Source organism: Euprymna scolopes, chromosome 32, assembly GCF_053919585.1.
Source record: "Euprymna scolopes isolate OS-2025 chromosome 32, ASM5391958v1, whole genome shotgun sequence".
NCBI lineage: Eukaryota > Metazoa > Mollusca > Cephalopoda > Sepiida > Sepiolidae > Euprymna > Euprymna scolopes.
In genome coordinates, this window is record NC_136513.1 from 8504291 (window position 1) to 8531610 (window position 27320).

At 37.1% G+C, this 27320-nt stretch overlaps 1 protein-coding gene across 1 annotated transcript in view; it reads left to right on the top strand.

The window, feature by feature from the left end:
* Positions 1-27320, top strand: part of LOC145256215 (uncharacterized) — a 104515-nt gene that overhangs the window by 45422 nt on the left and 31773 nt on the right. The window contains exon 2 of the mRNA XM_080114832.1: positions 24352-24478. Within this exon, the coding sequence (XP_079970958.1) occupies positions 24476-24478 (3 nt within the window). The 5' untranslated portion in view covers positions 24352-24475. The remainder of the gene's footprint in view (positions 1-24351; positions 24479-27320) is intronic.

Here is a 27320-nt window from a genome sequence, read left to right on the forward strand (position 1 = left end):
TAGATACACTAATTTAATGTTTGTAGTATGTTATTACCTTCTATCCTCCGTTTTTAATAAATAGGATCTCCTAATCACTGAAGACACAATGTTAAAAATAAATAAATAAATAAATAAAATGATGTCGCTTTTGGGTCATATCTCAAACTAAAATATTCCTTCTTGGTCCTCTGGATATGGTCCAAGGGTAATATTTGTTCCGTCTAAAGATGATATAATGATATCGTGGTGTTTCCATTCACACCGGACGTCCATACAATAAAATTATGTCACAGACTCCTATAAGGATATTGGAGATAAACCGTAATAACCAGATATATTCTGACACTACATTAACCAGATTACTTAGATAAATACTTTTGCAGTTTTAACAAAAGGGCTACAATGATATCGAAGGGTCACCATTCAACCTGAACGTCCACAGAATGCCCAGCAGCAATATGTTACATATGAAGGATGCCGCTGTGGAATTTCCACAGGTCCCACCAGTACATATATAGAAAAGTATTTGTCTCTTATTTAGGAATTTTCTTAATAATCGAGCACTCTGCTGGGGGTTCTCTCTCACTAACCTTACATATATCACCTCTTTCTCGGTTTTATCCTTTCTTCGATCTCGTTATGCAATGAACAATGCTATGATGTCCAAATTCTAAAACTTTATTTGATTCTTTGCTTCTCACATGACTAACTCCATTACACAATAAAAGTAACAAATCTAATTATTATTTCACACCATTGACGGCTAAAAAGGGCGCGCCAGAAACAGGTTCGCGCATGTCTGTAGGATAGGCACTCTCCGTGACATGCCCTTCGTAGAGAGTGGGGGATGTACTAATTTTGGTTAGACTGTCTCACTCGCAGAAAGTGTCAAAAGAATACTGCTCGGCACTATCTCAAAACAACATATCCTACACTCTATAATAATTCTCTCGTTTCATACCTCGTTATAATACAGCTTCTTATTCTAGTAACTTTTTTCCAAGAATTGAACTCTCTTCCTGCTCAGTTTTCTTTTTATCTACAGCCTTAGTCTTGAAAAGACTAAGGTCAATAGGTATCTCTTGTCATTGCAATAATCATCATTCGTTCTTGTTAGTTTTTTACCTTAAGTGGCTTTATGTCTTGTCTCGAGCGATTTCCATAAAAATGAGCAATATTTATATCTATTTATATAAAATTAGGTATGTTTATATGTTTATATATTTGTATGTTAAAAACACATGCCATAAGCAGAGGGAGTAAAAAAAAAAAACAACGGAGGCAGAAGTGAAAAGTTTCAACACACAACTTTGTCTGCCATATGTGTGGCAGACTGTGCAAGTCAAATGCTGGCCTGAAAAGTCATCTTCGGGCTCACGGACGTGGTTTGGCTGTCGTTGACGATTAACCTGAAAACTATGATGAGGTTGGCGGAAAGCATTGCGATGGCTAACGTCTGTAAAGACGAAGCATTTGCCATATTTGTATGTTCGAGATTCACTCCTAAACTAATTAACCGATCATTATGAATTTTGAAACACAGCTGCTAGGCGTAAGGTGTCTAAATCTGGGCTATATTTAGTTTAATTTAGTTTTATACAAAGAGAGGTATATATCAAATTCCTTCGATTTTGTTAAAAAACAAATATTAATAAATAAATAGTATCTACATTTCAGGGGATTTTTTTTTGGAAGAAGAAGAATTTTACGTTTTTCTTTTTAAGGAAGCAGATCATTCCATTTGAAAATTCAAATATTTCAGATTTACATTAAATTTGATTCATAGTCATTAGACACCAATTAAGCAAGATTTCTTAAAAGAAAAAATAACAAAATGAGTTGTAGTAATTTGAATTGTACGCTCAAAACAGTGAAAAAACTTCTTGTTATATTTTTTCTAATATGGCCGATGTAAATAAATGACACAGAACAGACGGGAAATAACTCTGTTCGCATGATACCACAAGGGAAGTAACACACACACACACACACACACACACATTCTCATATATTCAGTTCATTCAATTCGTATGAATCAGATGATTCTATTGTTAACATCGATTTAGATGATAACTTTCTAGTTTAAACCCTTTTTTAAGAAGACACCAGGTACTTATGCGAATGGTCACGTGAAGGTTGCCAACATCTTAAGTGAATGTGTTTTTGTGGGACGAACTGGATTCGAACTTGACACATTCAAGTTGCCAGTACATGTTTTTAATCACTTAGCCACTGTCACCTCCAATTTTCAAATATAAACTTTTCCTCCTTACAAACAGGACATACATTCTACCCATCTATGAACTGTTGTCTCTTCCTTACTAAAGGGACATTTATTTAACACCACGTGGATGTTGTCACCCGTGTCTTCGTGCATACTCACGAACGTTTTCCTTTACTAACACTCTTCTTTTCTTTCCCTTTATTTCTACCACAACGAACATATTGCAAGTTGTTTTAAATGTTAGAATGAGGCATTGCCTCTTAATTCTATAATTCCTTATGATACTGTCAGTCTAAAGTCGGTGAGGCTTCAGATCAACGAATTTCACCGGCTATCTTCAGTTACGCTTAAAAACTTCCGACTGAAAAGCTGTTGAGATCCTGTGCCAATCAAATCTATAGCAGCGATACTACAAACGACAGTAGCAGCAGGAGCAACAAATCATGGTTAGCGATATTTTGAATCTGTGTTTGATCTCTAAGCTGGGCCCTGATTGGTGCAAGCATTGAACTTTGTCTCGGGTTTGCCCAATCAGGGGGCTACCTCTTATACGAACTGAGATAAGTACCAATGGTAATAACTAAGGCTATGACAATAGAATATTCTTATCATTGTTTTGACTCTTGAGTATATATCCGACACAGTTAATCAATCAAGAACCACATCACTCTATCCAAAAACATAAGATATTTACTGATATATACTCGAGAGTCAAAATAATGAAAAGAATATTCTCTTGTCATAGCCCTAGTAATAACAGACGTTTGAAACTTTCTTTTTTGACCACCAGACGATACTGTCAACTACTCATTATCCATGTTGCTCAGACTGACCAGGAAACTTCCCTCTTGGGACAAGACCCCACACCCCCACACCAGACTGTCAGGCCTTGGATTCGAAAAGAGGGCCCAAGAATCCAACATGGCGACACATGTAGACTTAATGTAATACACATGCACGCATATCTACAAACACGACAATGAAATTCCTACATGCTATATACCTAGAAAATGAGGATGTTAAACCTGATATAGTGATATGGGACAAGAGGTAGAAAGTAGCAACCCTAAGTGAAGTTAGTGTTCCTAATGATGCTGGGCTTAACAGAGCTGAGATGGAGAAGATAACAAAATACCAATGACTTATGTACGACACGAAAAGAAACTGGAATCATTGGAAGATCTCCATCATTATAGTAATTATAGGAGCTACCGGACTTATGAAAAAGAATTTAAAAAACTACTTGTTGAATATACCTGGTGAACCAAGTGCAAGAACCAAGTGTACTCAAATGGATGGTTAGAATTTTAAAAAGATCTCTTGGTTGGAGTGACTGAAATAGTGGGTGAATGTCTGGCATCTGGTAGGATGACCCATCCACATAAAAGCAAAACGATAAGAAAATTAAAACACAAGAAAAACATACATACATCGGCATAGTATGACTTCGCGACATCTGTGTACGTACAGCCTTTCTCATTTTATGAACGCTTCCCTATTACTTGGTTAAGAAACACTTATTCCACACTCGACATGTGCTCTCAAACTGTTGGCCTTCATCCTTACTCGTGGGCTTATTCATTTACCAACAGCCTTTTATTTTACTTCCCTTTTATTTACACGTTAACAAAGACAACCCAGGTTGTTTTATATGTTAGAATGAGACCATGTCTTTCTATCCTACAAGGACTTAGTATCTATACTCCTATGATAAATTTTTTTTTTTTTTTTTTTTGTGTATTGATATTCATATTAAAAACCCTTTTTTCTATTTATTTAAAAAGAAAATACAACTTTCTTATAGATGGGTCGTGGAATTGCATTCATCTGCAAAAGATCTAGCTAATTTGCACATTCTTTTAAACATTCATTTTAATTAATTTGCTTATAGTTTTTTTTCTGTTTTCTTATAGGATGATCATCTTTAGTTAACTAATTCATGCAGATATTCTACATGATTTATACTTGCGTATTATTTGCGTAAAAATGTAAACACAAAACTCTTTCTATATATATTTATGTATGCGCATATATATTTGTTTAAAAAATTTTGCCTACCAAACTCCTCTGTCAGTTTTTGGTCTGCAGACATGAAACTTAATATATAGGGTATTCGAACCTATGCAAAACTTTATATTTGGGTTTTAGCCAGAGGAAAATCGGTACAAAAGTGTGAAAATTAAAGAAATAGAACTTGCCAGGTGAAGGTCGAACGACGGCATTATGAATATGCATGCATAACGTAATAGCTATTGATTCATGTTTTAATTTTTAGCCTTGCAGCAAACATGTCTTTATACGTCAGGTATTAACGTCAAAGGAAAAAGTAAATCGTAAGCTAAACATTTTAGTTTCGCTTCTCGGTGGTGGTACATGAGTCATTTTTTTTTTTCAACTTTTTGAATCATTACTATAGATTGGGTCCAATATAATATAATCTATAAATATAAAAGCGAAAATGTATGTATGTATGTATGTATGTATGTATGTATGTATGTATGTATGTATGTATGTATGTATGTATGTGTGTTCGCTTTTTCTGTATGTCTACAAAAGGCTTCTTTCAGAGAAGCGGTCGGTCGGTTCACAACTTTTTAAAACTTTTTATATCGCATATAAATTGTAATATTTCACAGTTAACAACGAAGCTCGCCTGTCTATTTAATTTGCTCGATTTCGGGAAGATAAATATTCAACATTTGTCGCTCGCCGCATGTGGGTTAGTCTTTTTCCTATAACATCTTGGGAAAAATAAAAATCCCGCAGTCAAACTTGACCTCATTAACTCATTAAAACGGGCACCTGCCAAATCCAAGTAATTAAATAAATTCAAACGTGTTTCTGTTAGCATCTCGCGGTGGGGCAATCGTTAACGTCGCACTTTTTTTTTCACACTTTAATTTACAACTTTGCCTCAAGGGTTCGAGTTCGATCTTCATACTTACTTTTTTTTTTAACACCCCACCCCCACCCCCGGAGTTTCCACACACACCTCCAAACACCCGGGTAACGCTGGGTACCCCTCACTAGTATAATAATAAATACGAAATCTGCATTAATCAGAATATCATATTTAAGCGTATTTTACGACCGGGCAATGTCGGGCGGCCTGCTAGTAGATTATGATATTTTCCCTACAGATCATTTCGAGAAGGTGTGGGGGTGGGATGATTTAATTTATAACAAAGGCCATACCCATAACCTTGTGCCAGACTGATTTTGAATCGTATGCAAAGTTGAATAAGCGTGCGTAACCAAATAATATATCAATTGTTTATTTTTTTATCGATTTATCGATATCGATCAGCAGAGAGAAATATCTGTGTGGGTTTTGTTGTTTTGTTATCAGTGATGCTAATCTAAATAGGGATTTACTATCGGCTGTAAAAAATAATAAATAAAAGTCCGATTAAGTGTGTGTTTGCGTTATCATTGTTTTTAGCCTTTAAAAACAGTTTTCAAAAATCGTGTAACATTTAACCCACTTCTCTCCCTCTCTCTGTTTCTCTTTTCCTCGTTCGAAATCGTTCCAACCCCCAAATAGTAACATAGTAACACGTGTTTGTCAGTGTTTAGAAAATCCTATGAGACCTGGTCAACTAAAGCAGTTTTCTCCAAGCATCACCAACCGCACCTGCACAAAAGAACACAAAAGAACCCCCGTGACTTCAGCCGGAGGAGGCAGAAAAGGGCTCAATGATTCACATGTCAGCACTTTTCATCTCTCGTGAAAATTCCTACACACTAGCAAGAATCAGGCGAACAGAAAAGAATTACAACCCACCCAGACTCACTAGCAAGAACAAGGTAAACCAATGCACACAATGCCACGCTGCCAAATACTCACATACGTATATTACTTACACACTGAAACTATTGAACAGATCTTATAGGCTTTTCTAAGTTTTACTTCTGTTGCAGATCCCATGTGGCTGGTCAACTTATGTTGTGTATGCAGATAAGTTTCCGCATTTGAGTGTTTTTCTGAAGATTCTTAAGCTGTTTTCATTATTATTATTATTATTATTATCATTATTATTATTATTACTCACTAGGAGTAGTCACACAGGCCATCATCAAAGATTTCGCTTTGAGAACTTGCAGTGTTCTTTGGAGTCTGAGTGATAACAAGTCTCCGCAGATTTCCAGTACTCTCCACCGCTTTCGATAACCTTTGCAGATGAATTTGCATTAGCGCAACAGTCGTTTACCATTGATTCCCCATTGGCAGCAACTGGAATTTGGATGGCAATAAGCCTCCCCAAGGTCCTAGTCTTCTTTGCACTCATCCAGCGGAGGTCTGATTAGTGCTCTCTCCTCGATCTTTCCGTCCTCCTTGACCTTCACTTATTTGGTGTGGCGCCTGTTTATAGCGACACGTGAAAAAATAAGGGGGTGGGGTGGAAGGCAGGAGCACACGGAGGTGGGGTTAACTTACAATTATACCGTTTCAGTTTTCATAATTCCATGTGTTTTACATCTGTAGCAGTTTCTGTATGTCCAGTGTATGTGTGTTATTCTCCACATTCAAAGGTTTTCCTTAATATTTCAGCTGTTTTCATTGGTATCCGTTGTATATTATCAGCTATCCCTCTGGTTCCAATCTCTCTTATTCTTTTTTCAAAGTTTTTCGGTATTTTTCGCAATCCCCCTACTATTAGTGGTGTTATCTTGACTTTCTTCATCTTCCATATCTCTTTGAACTCTCTGGCCAGTTCCGTGTATTTGCTCTGCTTCTCTGTCTACTTGATCTTCACTCTGTGGTCTGCTGGAACAGCAAAATCTACAATCTGGCAGAACTTTTCCTTCTTGTTAACTATTATGAAATCCCGTTTTCTTGTTTGGATGGATTTATCCGTTTGTATATCCATGTGCCATAGGATTTTGTGATTTTCATTTTCCAGTATTGCTCCAGGTTTATGCTTGTACCATTTGTCTGGATGTTCAAAATGCAATTGTCTGCATAATACTGCCTTCCCCACTTGAACATGTCTATTATTATTATTATTATTATTGGCTCACTAGGAGCTTTCACACAAGTTATCAAAGATCTCTCCATTGAAAACCTGTGGTGTTCCCTGGAAGCTGAGTGACAAGTCTCTCCAAACGTACAGAACAATTGAACAAAGACACTCCCAAACAGAATGTGAAGCACTCACTATCACATGGGCATGTGCACACTTCCACATATATTTTGGACCCCCATTTACTGTCCATACAGATCACAAACTCTTAATATCAATTTTCAACAACACCAGCCCTCAACTAGCAGCACACATTGGACGTTGGGCTTTGAGAACACAACCCTATGACTTGACTGTCATATACCGACCAGGCTATGACAATACAGCTGACTATCTCAGCTGCTATCGAATGCACCTACAACCAAACAACAAGAAACAGAAAAGAGTGAAGGAATAAACTACATCCTCTCAACTTCAACCCCCAACGCAATGAAGCTTGATGAAGTTGCAATAGAAACTGCAAAAGGCAAGACACTTACCATAGTCATTCAAGTAATCCTTACCAACAAATGACATGGTGTTGATGATGGCATAAACAAAGTAACATTTTACACCCTGCATGCCAATTGTGCCGAACTATCACAGGCACACAAGGATAGCATCATTGTCAAAATGAGCTGGATACTACGGTGTGAAACACTACAAAGAGCTGCCAAAAATAGTACATACCTCATACATCAAAGCATTCTGGGAAAAGATCTTGTTAAAACATATACAGCCCTTAATAAAACAAATCAGCAATTGCAACATCTGCCAGATCAGTACTTACAAACCGGCAGGAAAGCCACTAAAAATTTCCCCATTACCAACAACCCCATGGACAGAAGTCAGTGCTGATTTTGGACACTTCCACAATGAAAAGTATCTTCTTGTTGTGACAAATGAATACTCACGCTATGCTGTTGTTGACATTGTAGACTTCATCTCAACAACATTAGTCATACTCCACATAGACAAAATATTCCTCGCATTTCGCAGTATCCCTCAAAACAGACAACGGCTCATCATTCAACAACTATGATTTCAAAACCTACGCCTTCATCACCGAATTCAGACACAGGAAGATAACACTCCTATGGCCTCCAGGCCAATGCTGAAACAGACCCCTTTATGCGCATTGTAAAAAGTCCATCAAAGCTGCCCAAATCATAGGTCAAACCTGGAAACATGAATTATCCAAATTCCTGCTGGACTACCGAACAACACCATCCTGTGCCACTGGCGTATCCTCAACCTAAATCATATTTGGTCGGACTATAAAAAACTGCCTACCACTCCTGATCACATTAATAGCTGGAGACCCTAGAATTAGTGAGCATGACACTCAAGCCAAGAAAACAATAAAGCAATATGCTGATAAAAAAAGGCATACATGAAATCCAATGATCTCAGTGTGGGTGATAATGGTATCGTAAAAAGGAACTACACCAGAAAGGCTTTCACATCCTACCAACAGAATGAATGTAATGAAGAAACAGGGATCTATGATTACTGCCACATATAAGGGCAACCAAACTACAAGAAATGTCAGCTTCTTCAATAGAAAAAACCATGAACAAACTCCACACACAACCTACTCGCGCCAAAATACCACCAAAACCTAAAGACAACCAGGCATAACGCACTTTAAACCTCAGACGTTTAGTTCGGACAAGAGGGTCACCCAGAAGATTTGATTACTACCCACCTCCTAAAAATAACTTTGTACATAATAATTCATAATTGTCAGTTTTTTTTTTCACTTAGATTAACAGACGTTTCCTTTTACAGAAAGTCTGACCCATCAGTCCAAATACTCCAGCCATCTTGCATTTTGAATTATCTTTCCTGATAATAATAAAAACAAAGAATTGTAATAATCGTAATAAAAAAAGGGGCGGTAACCTTTAGTGTCATGGTAATAGCGGCCCCTGATGACATTCGGGTTATGGCTCTAGAAAGTATAGAAAACACGATAACAAGAGTTCTTTTTTTCTCTCTCCTTAATCGACCTTCATCCTGCTATCCCACAGCAGTATTAATCGATATTTAGCAAGCATTGATTATTTTTTTATATAAAACAGTAGAACCTTCATTAGTAGACTGTTTCTCAAACGGTTATAATTAAAATAAAAATAACATAAAATCATTTTCAGATAAAATTTTACTGAAAGTTGCTGCGTTAATGTTTTAGGTTGAAAATTAAATATTAAATAAAAAGGAAAGTTTTACTTGAAACCAAAAAATAATTCGAATTTAAAGAGAAATCGATTTTTTTTTTTAATTCAATTATTTTTAGTGTGCAATCATCTTTATTGGTCTGAAACCGTCTAAATTAACCTTAAAACGTTTTCTTACTTTTTACAGATAATTTTTAATTAAGTTTTAACTAAGTTTAAGCAATAATTGCTTCGATAATTAATGTTTTCCGATGTTTTAGTTCGTTATTTCATGTTCCTGTGTATTATTTTTTTTGTGGACTATTATCCTCATCTTCATAGTTGTTGTTTCACCACGTTTCGAACAATTGTCCCTGTGACCTTCCTCAGGTGGTTAACCATGACAGGATAGGAATGCTGAGTCTTGTATCCCCAGTAATTACTGCCTTCCATAGTTGTTGTTGTTTCACCACGTTTTGGCCAACTAATCTTCTGGTTTGGGTAGGATTGAAACTGCTATCTTCAGACAATGCTCACCTGGAACCGCAGAGATTAAACACCTCTATCCATTGCACCACGGATCCCCAAGGGCAATCAAGGTTGAATTTTATGGTCTTATAAATCCAGTTTTGTGTTCTTATCTGGTTTTCCATTGCCAAAAAATCAATACACAAATTATGGCGCCTCATCTCAAAAGATTCCAAAAAATTATATAATATATAACTTAACGTATATGTTTTGATTTACTTACATAGTTTCGCTGGAAATCATTCAAATTCTGGATTATCTCCCCTTTTTCCATCTAGAACTGTGGCTATCTAAAGTGTCAATAATTATATATCGCCTATTATAATTTTAAATGTATAGATTAATCTTAGGTTTCTTTGTTTTGATTCTCCGCTTCACTCAAACGCAAAATGCTTAATATTCTAGCCTTGAGCCTTACTTAGAATCTAAATGATTATCAACAATTAAATGAATACGCCACTCTTCACTCACTATTTTAAAAGAATAATTCGGGAGGTGGGTTCGGCCGGCGGTTGACTTGACGCCGTTAACCCTTGTCAGTTCAGCGCGTAAGACACACCTTTCATTACATCTGACTCACGGATATTGACGTGAGTCAGACCAACAACCTTAATTGTCCGTCAATTAAAATAAAATATGTCACCACGTTTGAAAATTATATTTTTTTTATTCAAAGTTTTATGACCTATTATCTTCGGCAGACACCTCACTTCAAGGTCGGCTATTAAAAAAAAATCAAGGTTATCTTGAAGTTTTGAAAATCAAAACAAATTCTGGGAACAACAATAATCAATTATATATATATATATATATATATATATATATATATATATATATATATATATATATATATATATAGGGTGGATCGATAAATTTGTTCCACTAAAGAAAACAGCACTACAGCTTTATTTGAAAACTCTTATTGAAAAAACTGATTATGTAGTAGAGCTGACATCTATTCAATGTAACCGCCTTCAACCTTAATCACCGCCTCAATACGGGTCTGGAACTGGGAGCATGCCCTTTCCACAAGCGCCGGCGAGAGCTCGACGAACACTTGGCAGTTGGTGGCGAGCAGACTGGCTTTGGTGTTGTGGTAGGTTACGTTGTTGATGTTCTCGATGTATGACCAAACAAAGCAGTGCTTTGTCAAAGCACTCCTTCTGAAGCCAGCACCGAGTCTTGCTGTCACATCCAGTCTACAAGCAGCGGCCTAATTGCGCCAGAGGATCACCACACTCTTCAGCACATCCAGGTACATTTGGTGTTGACTTTCAAGCCGACTTCGAAGATATAAGGTGGCATGATGTGGCCCTCACTTGAAACCACACCAAAGAATATAATCGTAGCCAGAATTTTTTTTTTCACCCTAGGCACGTTCCTGTCATCCAGATTTGCATTTTGAGGGTGCTGGCAATGGTCCTGTTATCACTTGGATCATTAGAGAGCATGAGTTATACAACAGCACATCTCTGATCTCGTTCATTGAACATTGTGTCATTTTCAGGCACGATAGAAGGATACTATCACTCTTGGGATTTATACACAACTGGCCAACTAGTAGATGGTCTGCAGCAAAAAAACAAAAAAAAACGGTTTTCATCAAACGGAAATAGAATAATGTCGTCTTTTCTAGGGCGACAATTTTATCACTCCATCCTGTGTATATATATATATATATATATATATATATATATATATATATATATATATATATATATATATATAGGGTTAGATACTTTCTCCGACTGTTTACTACTGTGAATGCCTGCTGATATGACATTTATAAGTACTTAATTCCCTTCTCTTCAATTATTGTGTTAATTTTCGGTGACCTTTAGGTAGAATGCTAGCCTACGAAGCGAAAGGTCTCTTCAAATCTCCTGACCAGTCGTAATTATCACTTCCTACACTGATGATTGCATAAGCATGTACCACTAGTGTCTGTAGGTATGAAAGCTATTGTTAATATTTTTTTTATATTATAGTTATAAATGGAGTTTGACTCCAAAATATATTTAAATTATAAATTTCAAGCAAGTAAAATATTTGTTTATTTTTGTAAAATTGCGTTGTAATTTGACTTTCAAGCGCACTTGATGCTATATATATATATATATATATATATATATATATATATATATATATATATATTGTATATATTTTATACTACCATTGGTACCCGGCGTGACCCGGGTGTTTGGCGGTGTGAGCAAAAAATAAAAAATAAATAAAAAAATAACGGTTAATATTTTTTAACTTTGACCCCTATTATGACCCCTTAACATTTATTGTTTTGGGCTGAAATCAAGTTATTAAGTTAGATCCATGTCCAAGGAACCTATATCTAAAATTTCAATTGTTTAGACCCAAATTTTCGGAGGAGTTTGGTAGAGTTCTCAAATGTCAAAGCGTTGAACTTTGACCCTTTAACAGCCAAATTTCTGGCTGAAAACTGATCACATAGATTTTCCCAAATCTCAGTACCCTGTATATCAAATTTCGAGTCTGTAGACTAAAAATTGACAGAATTATTGCATAGGGAAATGTACACACACGCACGCACACAGACACACACAGAAAGACACGTTCGCTTTTATAGATATATAGATGTGTGTGTGTGTGTGTGTGTGAGAGAGAGAGAGAGAGAGAGAGAGAATGTGTGTGTATATATATATATATATATATATATATATATATATATATATATATATATACTAGCATGGGCGCCCGGCGTTGCCCGGCGTTGCCCGGCGAACCCGTACCGCAAAGGAGGAAAAGAACGGGGTAAAACCTAACGTTTATGCTGTTACGACCACCGCCAAACTGGAAGCGACATTTTTTAAAATTAAGGCTAGAAAACCTAAAGGAGCGGATAACTTTTAAAAATATCGGCGAAAAAAGTGACCCCCCTGTAGAAAAGTGCCTAGTTGAAGGGGAAGATATTAATGTTTTTAGCCAATTTTTCGATATTTGTCGTATGATAGATCGAACTTTAAGACGATACTGATCTTGGTAAAATCCGTTGCCTCTATTGAAAGTTTAAGGCAGACATGCAAACAGACATACATACATACATTTATATATTGGTAACTAAAAATTTTCGACCCAAACTGATGAAAGAGCTTGCTCTATCTCTGAATACCCTTTATGTAAAATTTCAAATATTTAGACCAGAAATTGTCTGAGTAATTTGGAAGAAACCGCAGGGGTCATTTTTTTTTTTAAACTTTGACCTTTATTATGACCTCTTAACATTTATTGTTTTGGGCTCAAATCAAGTTATTAAGTTAGATCCATGTCCAAGGAACTTATATCTAAAATTTCAAGTGCGTAGACTCAAAATTGTCGGAGGAGTTTGGTAGAGTTCTCAAAGGTCAAATTGTTGAATTTTGACTCCTTAATACCCAAATTTCTGGCCAAAAACCGATCACATCGATTTTCCCAAATCTCAGTAACTTGTATATCAAATTTCGAGTCTGTAGACTAAAAATTGACAGAATTATTGTGTCGGGAAATGTACACAGACACACAGACACACAAATACAAAGATACACCGACACTTTCACTTTTATAGATATATATATATAGATAGATGTGTGTGTGTGTGTGTGTGTGTGTGAGAGAGAGTGTGTATATATATATATATATATATATATATATATATATATATATATATATATATATATATATATATATTAGTGATGGAAACGATTAAAAAAAAATTTCCGATTTCGATACAATTAAATATTTAATTAAAGCTTTGGAGCTTTTTAAAAATGTTGAAATGACAGTCAATTCCTCGTGTAATGTCCGCGTATATTTTTTCAAAACCCACTTGGGAAGGAGTGTATATTAAAAGAGTAGTTTTTTTCTAAATATTTTTCTCAAATGTTTTCTTGTAATTGATTGAAAAGTGTGAGACCAGATTTTTTTTCTCTTAAAATAAAGCCGATTTGCATTTGTTCTTCGTTTATGCCATTTGAATTTTTGTAAACAATTAAAAAAGAATCGACGATTGATATGCAAAATAAGAAGACAGAGTAAAAACAGAATAGTTAACAAAACCCAATCCCAAGTCAACAATGAGTTTCTATATAATAATTTAAGTCTTAACATTCTTAACAGAGAGCTCTGTTAACTATTCTCTGACTCTCTTCTATGAAAGAATATTCATATTTTTCTCGTAATTATAAAGATTTAGTTGGTTATTACATTGATTTGTTTTATTGTTAAAAGAAAAATAAGAAACAAACACTACTACTACTACTACTACTACTAGAAGTAGTAATACTACTACTAATAATAATAATAGCAAATTTGTAGATTAACACAAGACTGTTTAATCACTCTTCTCACATCAGATTCGACTTTTTTTTTAGATGATTACGCGGCAGAAAGAAAAAAAAAATAATTATTTTAGAATTTTGAGTATTGTCTAATGGGAGAGGGTATGGAGAGCTTATAGATATGCAGCGTCATTATTCTTGGTTCCATGTAACGCTTCTTCATCTTTTATCTCTGCAGCAGCTCGTCTGACCTGCGCATGTGGCTCGTGTATTAGTCTCCACATTCAAGGGCTTTTCTTAATATTTCAGTTGTTTTCATTATTGTTATTAATTGTATCTTTCCAGCCATTCCTCTGATTCCAATTTCTCCCATTCTCTTCTCAAAGTTTTTCGGAATTGTTCCTAGTGCTCCTACTATGATATATACTATCTAGAAAATTTTTCATCGTCCATATCAGCTCTCTGGTTAGCTCTGTGTATTTGCTCCATTTCTCCTTTACTTTGATATTTATTCTGTGATCAGCTGGGACAGCAAAATCCATAATTTGGCAGGACTTTTCTTTCTTGTTAATTACTACGGCATTCAGTCTTCTTGCTTGGATGGGTTTATTCGTTTGTATGTCCATGTCCCATAGTATTTTGTGATTCTCGTTTTCAATTACTGTTGCTGGCTTATGCTTGTACCATTTGTCTGTGCATTCGAGTGCAGTTATTTGCACAATTCTCAGTGTACTATCCTTCCCACTTGGTTGTGCTTGTTCTTGTATTCCTTTTGGGCTAATTTGCTACATTCACTTATTATATGGTTTATCGTTTTGTCTCTTTGTCCACAAAGTCTGCATTTCCTGTTTTCTTGTATTTTGTCGACCTTTGCTTTGATGTGGTCGGTTCTTATCGAGTTATCTTGTGCTGTAGTTATTAGGGATTAAGTTTCTTGGTTTACGTGTCCTTTTCACATCCATGTCCAAGTGTTTTCGTTATTCTCATCTTTTGGCATTCTTATGAATCTTCCGTGTAGTTGTTTCTCTTCCCATTTTTCTTATTTTATCTTATCCTTTGTCAGTTTGTTTCCTTTTTATCGATTTTTTTTCTGTGTCTCTCGCTGTCATGATTATTCTCTCAGTGTTTTGCATTAAGTATTTTTCTAGTTCTTTTTTGCTGTCATTCACACAGTTTTCTATATTAACTAATCCTCTCCTGCCAGCTTTCGTTTTGTCTCTCTGGTTTCTGTTTTATTAATTTTTTCAGTGTCTCTTGCTGCCATGATTATTCTTTCAATGTTTTGTATTATGTATTTTTCTAGTTCTTTTTTTGGTGTCATTCACACAGTTTTCTATACAAACCAGTCCCCTCCTGCCATCTTTCCTTTTCACGTAGAGTCGATCAACATCGTCCTTCGGGTGTAGTGTAGTGTGCTGTGCATGGTCATGAGTTTCCTAGTCTTCTGATCGATCTATCTCAGTTCTTCTTTAGTTCACCCTATGAAACGTCCAGAGTATCTTACTAGTGATACTGCCCATGTAGTTATGCCTTTTATTAGGTTTCTGCTATCATCATCATCATCATCATCATCATCATCATCATCATCATTTACTCACTAGGAATTCTCATCCAGGTCTTCATAAATAATTGTTAATTGATATAAACCGGTGGTGGTCCTTGGAGTTCAAATGACATCGAGTCTCCTCAAATTTCAACTACTCCTCATTTCTTCATTAAATCTTGCACATGATTTTGCATTATGGCAAAAGCTGCTTCCTTGGTTTTTCCATTTGCCTTGAATTTTCACAACTTTTTGGGTGAGATCAGCCAAGGCTGATTCCATCATATTTTTTTGGGGAAGGGGTCATTTTAAAAGATTTCTGACAGTTTCATGTCATTATTATTATTATTATTATTATTATTATTATTATTGCTTGCAATAAGCCACAAAGAAAACAGAACAGTAGAGTTTAAAACATGTATTACTGGAACAACAACGTAAAAAGGTTACAACTGAAAAAAGTAGTAAACGTCACCGAGCAGGTGAGGGTCACTCTGGTGTTTAATCCACACCTGGGATCAAAAGGTCTATGGTTTATATAATGGATAGAACAGTCCATTTGGAGGATGATTCCCCCACAACCCAAAAGCTGATTTCCACGGTTGTGAAAATCAGTATTTCTTCCTTTTCGTGCAGACCACCAAGGGGTCTGTGCGTTTCCTCTTTCTGCCTAAGCGTCTCGGTTCTGACATCCCTTTTGGAGAGTCTACGTCAAAACAGTCATACACAGTTTCAATCGCCTCACTGCTGTCCTGCAGTGGTTTTTCTTGATCCTCGTAGAAGCCTTTCCTGATTTGGTTCAGGTGCCTCTTATGTTGGAACTTTGGGCCCTGAATGATGTATGTAAGATGGCCGATTCTTTGTGAGATCGTGCCGTGTTCCCAAAAATTTTATTTCTAAAATGTCTAAAATACACGTTAAACTGTTTCATTGGCATTATAGAGATTCTGTTGTGCACTATGTGTTTGGGTAGCAGTTTATCAAATACGGATTTTATTTTCCATCCAAACATGATTTCTGCTGGGGATCCTGCATCTGGTTTGTTCGGATTTCTCCTGATTCTGTAAACCTGCAGAAACTGCTGAATGGGCCTTTTCTGTTGGTGTGCCAGACGGCTTTTTTTAATGCCCTTTTAAGCGTATTGACAAAGTGTTCGGCCTGGTCGTTGCTTCTGGCATGGTACTGGGGTGTCATAATATGCATGACTTGATACATCTTGCAGAATTCTCTGAACTCTGTCAAGGTGAACTGTGTAGCGTTGTCACTAACCAAACAGTCTACAACCCCAAACCGACCAAACAATTCCAAAGAATAAAAAATAAAAAATTTGTCGTTGTTGCCGTGGTCGGTTTTTTGCATCTTAGTACCTCTGGCCATTTAGAGTAAGAGTCAACTACTATCAGGTAGTAAAAATTCTCCACAAGTCCTGCATAATCGATGTGGATCCTCGACCATGGTTGTTCAGCCTTAGGCCAAGGTTTATGTGTTATCAGTGGTGCTTTTGCAGCCAAAGCACAGCCTTTGCATCTGTTCACCATGTCGGTAATATCTTGCTCTATAGCTGGCCAATAAACAAAACTTCTCATTAGGCTTTTCATTCTGTTTATTCCTGGATGCCCCATGTGAAAATCCCTGAGAATTCTTTTTTGAAAGGTTTGGGGGATGACAACCCTTTCACCGTATAATAGTATTTCGTCGCAACCAGAAAAAATGTCTGAACTGGTGTCACCCAGTGCTAATTTCTGCTTCGTGGTTTGAATGAACTGACTTAATTTCCTGAAGTATGACCGGCAGTTCGTGGATAATATTATTTATCATGGTTTTTACATCACTATTAATAAGTAATGCTGCGATTACTGAATCTTCAAGAGGTTCCATTTTGGCAGGAATCAGTTTCGGTAGACTGTCTGCATGGGCTAGTTGTTTTGAGGGGAGAAATTGAATTGTAAAATTATAGTTCAGCAAAATAGTTCCCCATCTTAATAGCCGGTTTGCAGTGAATATTGGAAGTCCTTTATTTGATCCAAAAATGGATATCAACGGCTTATGGTCGGTTTGTAGAAAAAAATGTCTTCCGTACAAGAACTTGTGGAATTTTGGAACTGCAAATATAATTTCTAGGGCCTCTTTCTCGATCTGAGAATAATTCTTTTCTGCTGGTAAGAGAGTCCATGATGCAAAAGCAATAGACTGTTTCGAGCCATCCGGCATTAAATGTAGCATGCATGCCCCAACACCATATTGACTAGCATCGCTAGCTACTATTATGTCCAACTGCGGGTTGAAATGCGCTAGGAATAGTTTTGAAGTCAGGATTCTTTTTATTTCTTCGAATGATGTCTGGCAATCTCCTGTCCACTCCCAAGCCTTATCCTTTTTCAGCAATTCATTAAGTGGTGTGCGCAATTTGTGCATATTTGGGATGAACCCCTGGTAATAATTTGCCAAACCTAAAAAACTCTGCAATTGAGTTATGTTTACTGGTGCCGCCATTTCTTTAATAGTGGTCGCCCTATCTGGGTCTGGGCGTCTGCCATCTTTATCGATTATTTGACCCAGGTATTTAATTGTTTGTAAAAAGAACTCGCATTTATCTGCTTTGATCTTAAATCCATAATCTTGTATTCGACTGAATGCTTGTCTGATATGTTTTTCATGTTCCTCCCTGCTTTTGCTCGCTATGATAATGTCATCAAGATATGCCATTGCGGTGTCCAAGCCGGACAGCATAGTATCCATTACTTGCTGGAATATTGCGGGTGCCACCTTGATACCAAATGCGAGTCTTTCGTATCTGTACAAACTCCAATGAGTGTTAATACAGAGGAGGTTAGCGCTTTTGTCGTTTACCGGAATCTGTAGGTAAGCGTCGCTTAGGTTGATCTTAGAAAAAAACTTGCCGCCATTTAATTTCGTGAACACTTCTTCTGGACTAGGTAATGGATAGTGAAAATCTTCTAAGGACCCATTGAGTCCGGTCGCGAAGTCGGCGCAAACGCGAATTTCCCCGGACCTTTTCTTTACGTAAACTGCCGGAGTAGCCTACTCACTATATTCAGTTTTAGCCAGTATACCGATGCTTTCTAATCTGTCTAGTTCCTGATTTATTTTGTTCAGGGAAGCGAACAGGACATTACGTTTCTTTTTAAACACCGGTTATGTGCCAGGTTTCAACTTAAAATCTGCGCCCATTTTTCTACATCTCCCCAGGTCAGGAGTAAATAGGTTTGTGAATTCTTTTTTAAAACAAACTATAAGTTTCTCCATTTCTACTGGGCGGGTATCTATTTTCTTGCAGAATGTGGATATAGGAAGATCTCAGAGACGAAACTCCCACTATCTTTTAGCACATACAATCTTAGTTTTTTTTGTTTTCCCCCATAAAGTGACGTTTGTAATTAATTCACCTTCAGAATGAATTTTTTTACCATTAACAGCTGTCACCGTTCTGTTAGTTTTTAACATAGTCAGCTTTCGTAATATTTTCCATGTTTTGAGATTTATTATTGAAAGATCCGATCCACTGTCTAATTGGAATTTAATAGCTTTGCCGAAAATGTTAACCATTACATATTTGTGTAGATTTTCATCTACGACGTTCTTAGTTCTGGTTTGATGTACACGGCTTCTATTCTGAGTTTTCCTACAGTACAAGCTTTTATGACCGATCTTATTGCATAAATGGCATCATTTTGTTAAAAATGGGCAATCCCTTACCTAATGTATTCCACCACATCTGAAACAAGCGCTCGGTGCTTTTAGTTTTTCTGAGTTTCGGTGGTGTGCCATTTCGACGTTTTTTTCTTAGTTACTTTTTTATATCCGCGATGCCTGCTTCGATATTTCTTGCATCATTTTTTATAATTTCTACTTTTTGACAATCCTCAGTCAATTTTTGAAGTGTTAAGTTCGGTTCATTTTTTAATTTTGTAAGGACTCTGTGCCTGATTTCCGCATCTTTTCCCGAGGTCAACCCTTGCGCAAACACAAGACATTTAAAATTGTCTGCTGTTAGTTCAGACAACTTAAAGTCATAACAGTGTTTGTTCACTACAGCTGCGTAGGTGGCAAAATCGTCATTATCGTCTTTTACCACATTCAAACATCTCCAACGCTTATGGAAAAGAGACGTTTTCGGCAAGAAAAGTTCTGTTAACAAATTTACTATCTCATTGAATGATAAATCTGCTGTTTTCCAAGGCAAGATGTAATCCACGAATTTATCATGCTCAGCCGTTTCCAATTTTCTTAGTAGAAGTCTTGTTTTCTTTTGATCAGACAAGTTGCTGCAGTCAATATTAAAAAAATCTTCATAACGCCAAAAATATGCTGCAAATGATTTTTCCTCTTCCTCGTATTTAAAATTGCCTATCGCGGTCCATATTGTATTCTGAGAAAATGCTGAATTGCTTTCCACGTTCACATTATTCTTAACAATTTCTGTAAGCAATTCCTCTGTTTGTAATTGAGATTCTGCTAACTGTTTTTGAACTTCTAATTAACGTTCGGCTAACTGTTTTTGAACTTCCTTTTGCTGTTCCTCGCTTCGTATTTGACATTCAGTCCAGTGTTTTTCGGATTGTGACTGACGCTTTGCGGCATCGATATGCAACTTGGTCAAATGTTCCAACGCTACTTTCAATTCGTCCATTTTGCTTTGTCAGCATTAACAATTTCAAAACGTCTGCTGAATTTTACAAAACCGTTTTATTCTTTCTTATTTCTTCCTCCAGACAATAAAATGAACAGAAAAAACATAAATACATAAAAAGTTCATTGTCTAAAGAAAAAAAAGATCAAGTGTATATTTTTCTCCAGAGGAAAAAAAATAAGGCCCGATTTTAGCAGCAAAAACCACAAGTGACAAATTCTTTTTCCAAAAGTATAAAAATTTACCTTTCTAAGTCGCGACGAACCTTTTTCTTTTTGCAAAAGTACAGTGCTATCTTTGAAAGTCGTGACAAACTTTTTTTCGTAATGATCTGCGTTTTTTAAATTTCTTTTTTACCGTCAACCTTTCAGTTGCAAGTGTTATGTTAGACACTTCCTTAGGCTTGATAACATTTGAGTCTGACATCGTTAATATTTTTAGAATACTATTTCAACGCGAGTATTTTTTTTTTCAATATCGTTACTGGTTTCGATTTTAGTATGCTCCTTGAATCCAATGTCATCAGCATTTAGTTTTTTAGAACACTGTTTTTAAACGTGAGTACGTTCTCCGAATCCAATATTGCCAGTGTTATGGCTTGCAATAAGCCACAAAGAAAACAGAACAACGGATAGAGTTTAAACAATATATTACTGGAACAACAATGTAAAAAGCTTACAACTAAAAAGAGTAGTAAACATCACCGAGCAGGCAAGGGTCGCTCTGGTATTTAATCCACACCTGGGATCAAAAGGTCTATGGTTTATATAATGGATAGAACAGTCCATTTGGAGGGTGATTCCCCCGAAACATTATTATTATTATTATTATTGTTTTTTTTGGGTTTTTTTTTACATAGGCATAACCACTTATCAAGGCCAGAGACCACTCGAGGATAAGGGTTAAGCATGTACAGCAGTCAATTGGACAATCGTTAGTAATTCGGTAAATTTGTTAACTTAAGTGAAACGGCTCATCAAGAACTTGTTTACATTGGACTTGAAGACAACCATATTGTAGTCAGCTGGAAAGCAGGAAAACGGAAGACAATTCCACAGGCGTGCACTTCTAAGAAAGAAGCTTTGCTCATGGAATCTACGTTTAGGTTTAGGCCCAGATAAAGTGGGCGGGGGGGGGGAATTATTGATAGTGTTTTCAGCTAGACGAGTGTTTCATGTGAAAGTTTGGTGAGGGGGGGCATACATTGAAGCTCAGTCGAGCACCTGCCATGAAAATAACGATAAAGCAGAGACAAACTCGCAACATCTCTTCTGTGAGATAGAGGTTGAAGGGAAGAGAAAAGGACATCTCCTACAAGGCTACAAAGTCTATTTTGAAGGCAGGACGTCCTTTCCAGCAACTCCTGCCCAGATGTGGCAACAGTACTCCATCCTTGGACGTACCTGGCTCTTATATAGATAGAGAATTGCATCAGCAGTGAGATATCTACTGGATCGATAGAAGGATCCCACCATTTTTCCAGCAGCCTTGGCAACAGTTTTGATTTACATGTTCCATTTAAGATCAGGAGTAAAGGTCAAGCCCAGAAGTTTGTCAAAACATGAGACCTCCCCAAGACGAGAGCCATTCATTTCAATTGATGCCAGATGGGGATCAGAACGTTGATAGACACTTGGTTTTAGATGCATTAAAAGTAACCAGCCACTCCTTTCCACATTGTACCATGTGCTCAAGATCAGAGGACAAAGAATCAGAGAGAACTTGGTCGTTTACGGTCTTAGATGTGCTACCATAGATGGTAGTGTCCAGCATAAATGTCTACGAATGATGTAAGGATGTGATTTGGAAGATCATTAATGTAGACCAGGAAAAGAGTTGGGCTCAGGATGGACCTCTGAGGGACTCCAGCATTAATACTGTGAGCTTCTGATTTTTGCCCATCAACTACTACTCTTATGAACCTATCAGAGAGAAATGATTTAATAATTGAGAAGACATTTCCAGCTATACCATAGCTGGAGATCTTGTAAAGTAAACCTTTATGCCATACCCTATCAAAGCCTTTGATATGTCAAGAGTAATTGCCCTAGAAAGGTTGCCTCCGTCGAGAGATTCACTAATCTTATGAGATATAACTGTAAGCACATCTGCTGTAGATCTAGCAGAACGGAAACCATATTGTGTGTCACTAAGAAGGTTATTTTTGCTGAGATAGTTGATTACTTCTTTATTTAACACAGATTCCAACAACTTACTCATGACACACAGAAGACTTATTGGCCTGTATTGAGAGGGGGATGAACAATCACCTGAATTCCTAAATACAGAGCATACTGATGAGGTTTTCCAGGATGATGGGAAGCAATTCTCCTTAAGACAACGTTTAAACAGTTTTGTAAGTATGGGCGCTGGTTCTGGTTGAATTTTTTTGAGTACTATAATTGAAATACCGTCAGGGACGGTTGCTTTATTGGAATCAAGGCTTTTGATTAACTTGGCAACATCATGTACAGATATTTGTATATCACATAGTGTGTTTTCTGATACAGGAGGAAATATTGAGGGTTGGCGGCCTTGGTCGCAAAGGGTAGAATTAGCTGCAAAGTTCTTGGCAAAGAGTTTGGCTTTGTCTGATGCTGACAAGATTACCTCAGGTCCATTGATGATAGTTGGGATAGAGCACATGCTTCTGTTCAGGATTCTGTTTGCTATTTGACAAAACTGGTGAGAATCAAGCCGCTGCTCAGCTACTTTGGACTTGACTGACTTGTTGTTGTTGTTGTTGTTCTTCTTCTTCTTCTTCTTCTTCACATTTTGTGTCTGGCTATTAGTATTGCTGATTTTATACTGATAGGCGGATCATAACAAATGACCATAGGCTATCAACATCTTCTTTTCTCAGTCTTCAAACACTTTTCACAAGATCCTGGCAGTTCCCAACAAGGCAGTCTTTTAAAATACTCCAACATTGCAATAAATCCCAATTTTTTCAATCCACTTGTCAAATCCTTTTTATACATTCCCCAGAGCTCCCATCACAAAAGGTACAACTTCTACTTTCTTCAGCTTCCATAATCTTTTTATCTCCTTTTTCAAATCTTGGTATTTCTCCTTAACTTTTCCTTAATATTCACATCAGCACTATATCAATGATTATTGTCTTGTATTCCTTTTTTTTCCAACAAAACTAAATCTGGTCTCCTTGCTTCAATCACATTATCACATGTGACAGTCATATCTCACAATAATTTCACATTATCATTCTCCACCACCCCTTCTGAAACTCATACTATTTTTCACTGCATTCCAACCCTCTTTTCTCGCATACATCCCAATGGACCTTTCTCACAATATTGTCATGCCGTCTCTTGTATTCCTTTTGAACTAACTTCTCACAACTACTGACGAAGTGTTGTACAATCTCACCTTTCTGTCCACACAGTCGATATAGGTGACTTTCAGCTGTTTTATCAATGTGAGACTTCACATAATTTGTTGTGAGTGCTTGCTCCTGTGTGGCACATATTAGGGCTTCTGTCCCAACCTTCAAGTCACATTTTAACAATCGTCACTGGGTTTTTCCCTTGGTTAGTTGGTTGATTTTGCTTTACGGCATATCAACCCTTTTCGGGTTATTTAATGCCGAATCCAAAGATTTTGAAGAAAAATTTTTTTAATAGAATATATTTGTTGTTTTCACGTCGGTTTCTATTTAACCCATAGTTGGGACCCTAACAGGTACTACCACTCCGGGTCAGAGTGAACCTGGGAGCAATGGTAATTAAAGGATGGCTCCACACTCCCCAAAGCCCACAAGCTGGGGCCTCACCACTGGATATAGTTTAGTAGTAGTAGTAGTAGTAGTAGTAGTAGTAGTAGTAGTAGTAGTAGTAGTAAATGCTCTAACTTGTTATATCATTTGTTGGTTGTTTAGGTGCTTGATGGAAACTTAGTCTTTTTCTGGATTATGAATATTTTTCCTTTTTTCTTTTTTTTTTTTTATAATTTCAGACGAGCAGTGTCATTGGCTAATTGGTTCCTATACCAAACCGAACCAATCAAACACAAAATTGAATACTGAAAATCAGTTTCAGGGACCATTTCTGCAGAAGTCAAGGGACCAATTCAACAAACAATGGTGAGTCAAAGTATTTTTAATATTGCACGCAGCTGTGGCATGTATTACATATAACATTCAGTGTTACGTATGACATTGATCTTTATAAAGAACTAGCTGGATGCCCGGCTTTGCCCAGTCATACAATACGCTTAAACATAATATTTTAATTTATACACATAGTGTATGCATTATTATAGAATCAATCCTCTATTGAATATTATAAATTATGAGGAATATTTTACCCGGTGGATTAATTTGCAAAAAATGTTAAAAAATAATAATGATAATGTCATTCATGAAATTCCTTCTGTTTTTGTTTACCCTATAACGTCACCTGATATTTGGTCTTGACGATCTTCAAATTAGTCTTTCTTCTATTATAGTTATAAAAAAGAAGAATTTTTAAGAGGAAATATTTTACGTTACACCGCTATAACGTAAAATATTCCTTGTAAAAATTCTTTTTTTATCTATAAGAGAAGAAAAACTATTTTTAAGAACGGATTTTTCTGATTTTCGATATTTATTGGATTAATTTCTGTATAAAACATATCTAAGAACACTGCCAGACATATAAATTACCTTTGTGTGAAATTTGCAAAAGATAGCTTCAGCCATTTCAGAACCTATGAGGAAGGAACACACACACACACACACACACACACACACACACACACACACACACACCAGCATATTCTTTTCAATGTTTTAACTCTTGAGTGTGTATCTGTTGATATCATATGCTTTTATATAGAGTGATGTGGTTTTCAGTTGATTAACTATGTGTTGTGGAGACGCCCACTAATTAACATAGGTGGGTGAGTGAGATATATAAAGGTATCAATCACCAATACCGGGAGAGTTCTGCAACGACTGCCAAATAGGCAAGACGCCTATGTTGCCTCCAGTAAGACATGCAACACGCCACCTTACGGAATATCTCCAATTGAAGTATATCTGAAGACATGTAAATATGTATATTACTTTTCTGTCTAATATATTATTGTTATACCTTTACTTTCTGTGCTCTTGTTAATTATTTGTGCAGGCACAACACTATGTCTAACTGTGTCGGATATATACTCGAGAATCAAAACAATGAAAAGAATATGCTGTTGCCATAGCCCTAATAATAATAGAAATAACTATATAAAATCAAAGTTTATAGACATAGAATACACAGCGCAAAGTTGCAGATAGTTATTCATCATCATCATCATCATCATCATCATCATCATCATCATCATATAGTTTTGACCTTTAAGTTGATGTGAGTCTCCCGGATTTTGGGGTTGGCAACACCAGGCAACACCTCACCTGTCCAATTCAAAGGGTTTATATAATTTTCCTTTATATATTTTTTGGAATGGATACTTATGGTTTGCAACATCCCTACGATCCTGGCGGGTTACGGGACCAGTAACAGTAACTTATGGTTAGCAACGTCCTTACGATCCTGGCGGGTTATGGGACCAGTAACTGTAACTTATGGTTAGCAACGTCCTTACGATCCTGGCGGGTTACGGGACCAGTAACAGTAACTTATGGTTAGCAACGTTCTTACGATCCTGGCGGGTTACGGGACCAGTAACAGTAACTTATGGTTAGCAACGTCCTTACGATCCTGGCGGGTTACGGGACCAGTAACAGTAACTTATGGTTAGCAACGTCCTTACGATCCTGGCGGGTTACGGGACCAGTAACAGTAACTTATGGTTAGCAATGTCCTTACGATCCTAGCGGGTTACGGGATCAGTAACAGTAACTTATGGTTAGCAACGTCCTTACGATCCTAGCGGGTTACGGGATCAGTAACAGTAACTTATGGTTAGCAACGTTCTTACGATCCTGGCGGGTTACGGGACCAGTAACAGTAACTTATGGTTAGCAACGTCCTTACGATCCTGGCGGGTTACGGGACCAGTGCAAGTAACTTATGGTTAGCAACGTCCTTACGATCCTGGCGGGTTACGGGACCAGTAACAGTAACTTATGGTTAGCAACGTCCTTATGATCCTGGCGGGTTACGGGACCAGTAACAGTAACTTATGGTTAGCAACGTCCTTACGATCCTGGCGGGTTACGGGACCAGTAACAGTAACTTATGGTTAGCAACGTCCTTATGATCCTGGCGGGTTACGGGACCAGTAACAGTAACTTATGGTTAGCAACGTCCTTACGATCCTGGCGGGTTACGGGACCAGTAACAGTAACTTATGGTTAGCAACGTCCTTACGATCCTGGCGGGTTACGGGACCAGTAACAGTAACTTATGGTTAGCAATGTCCTTACGATCCTAGCGGGTTACGGGATCAGTAACAGTAACTTATGGTTAGCAACGTCCTTACGATCCTAGCGGGTTACGGGATCAGTAACAGTAACTTATGGTTAGCAACGTTCTTACGATCCTGGCGGGTTACGGGACCAGTAACAGTAACTTATGGTTAGCAACGTCCTTACGATCCTGGCGGGTTACGGGACCAGTGCAAGTAACTTATGGTTAGCAACGTCCTTACGATCCTGGCGGGTTACGGGACCAGTAACAGTAACTTATGGTTAGCAACGTCCTTATGATCCTGGCGGGTTACGGGACCAGTAACAGTAACTTATGGTTAGCAACGTCCTTACGATCCTGGCGGGTTACGGGACCAGTAACAGTAACTTAGGGTTAGCAACGTCCTTACGATCCTGGCGGGTTACGGGACCAGTAACAGTAACTTAGGGTTAGCAACGTCCTTACGATCCTGGCGGGTTACTGGACCAGTAACAGTAACTTATGGTTAGCAACGTCCTTACGATCCTGGCGGGTTACGGGACCAGTAACAGTAACTTATGGTTAGCAACGTCCTTACGATCCTGG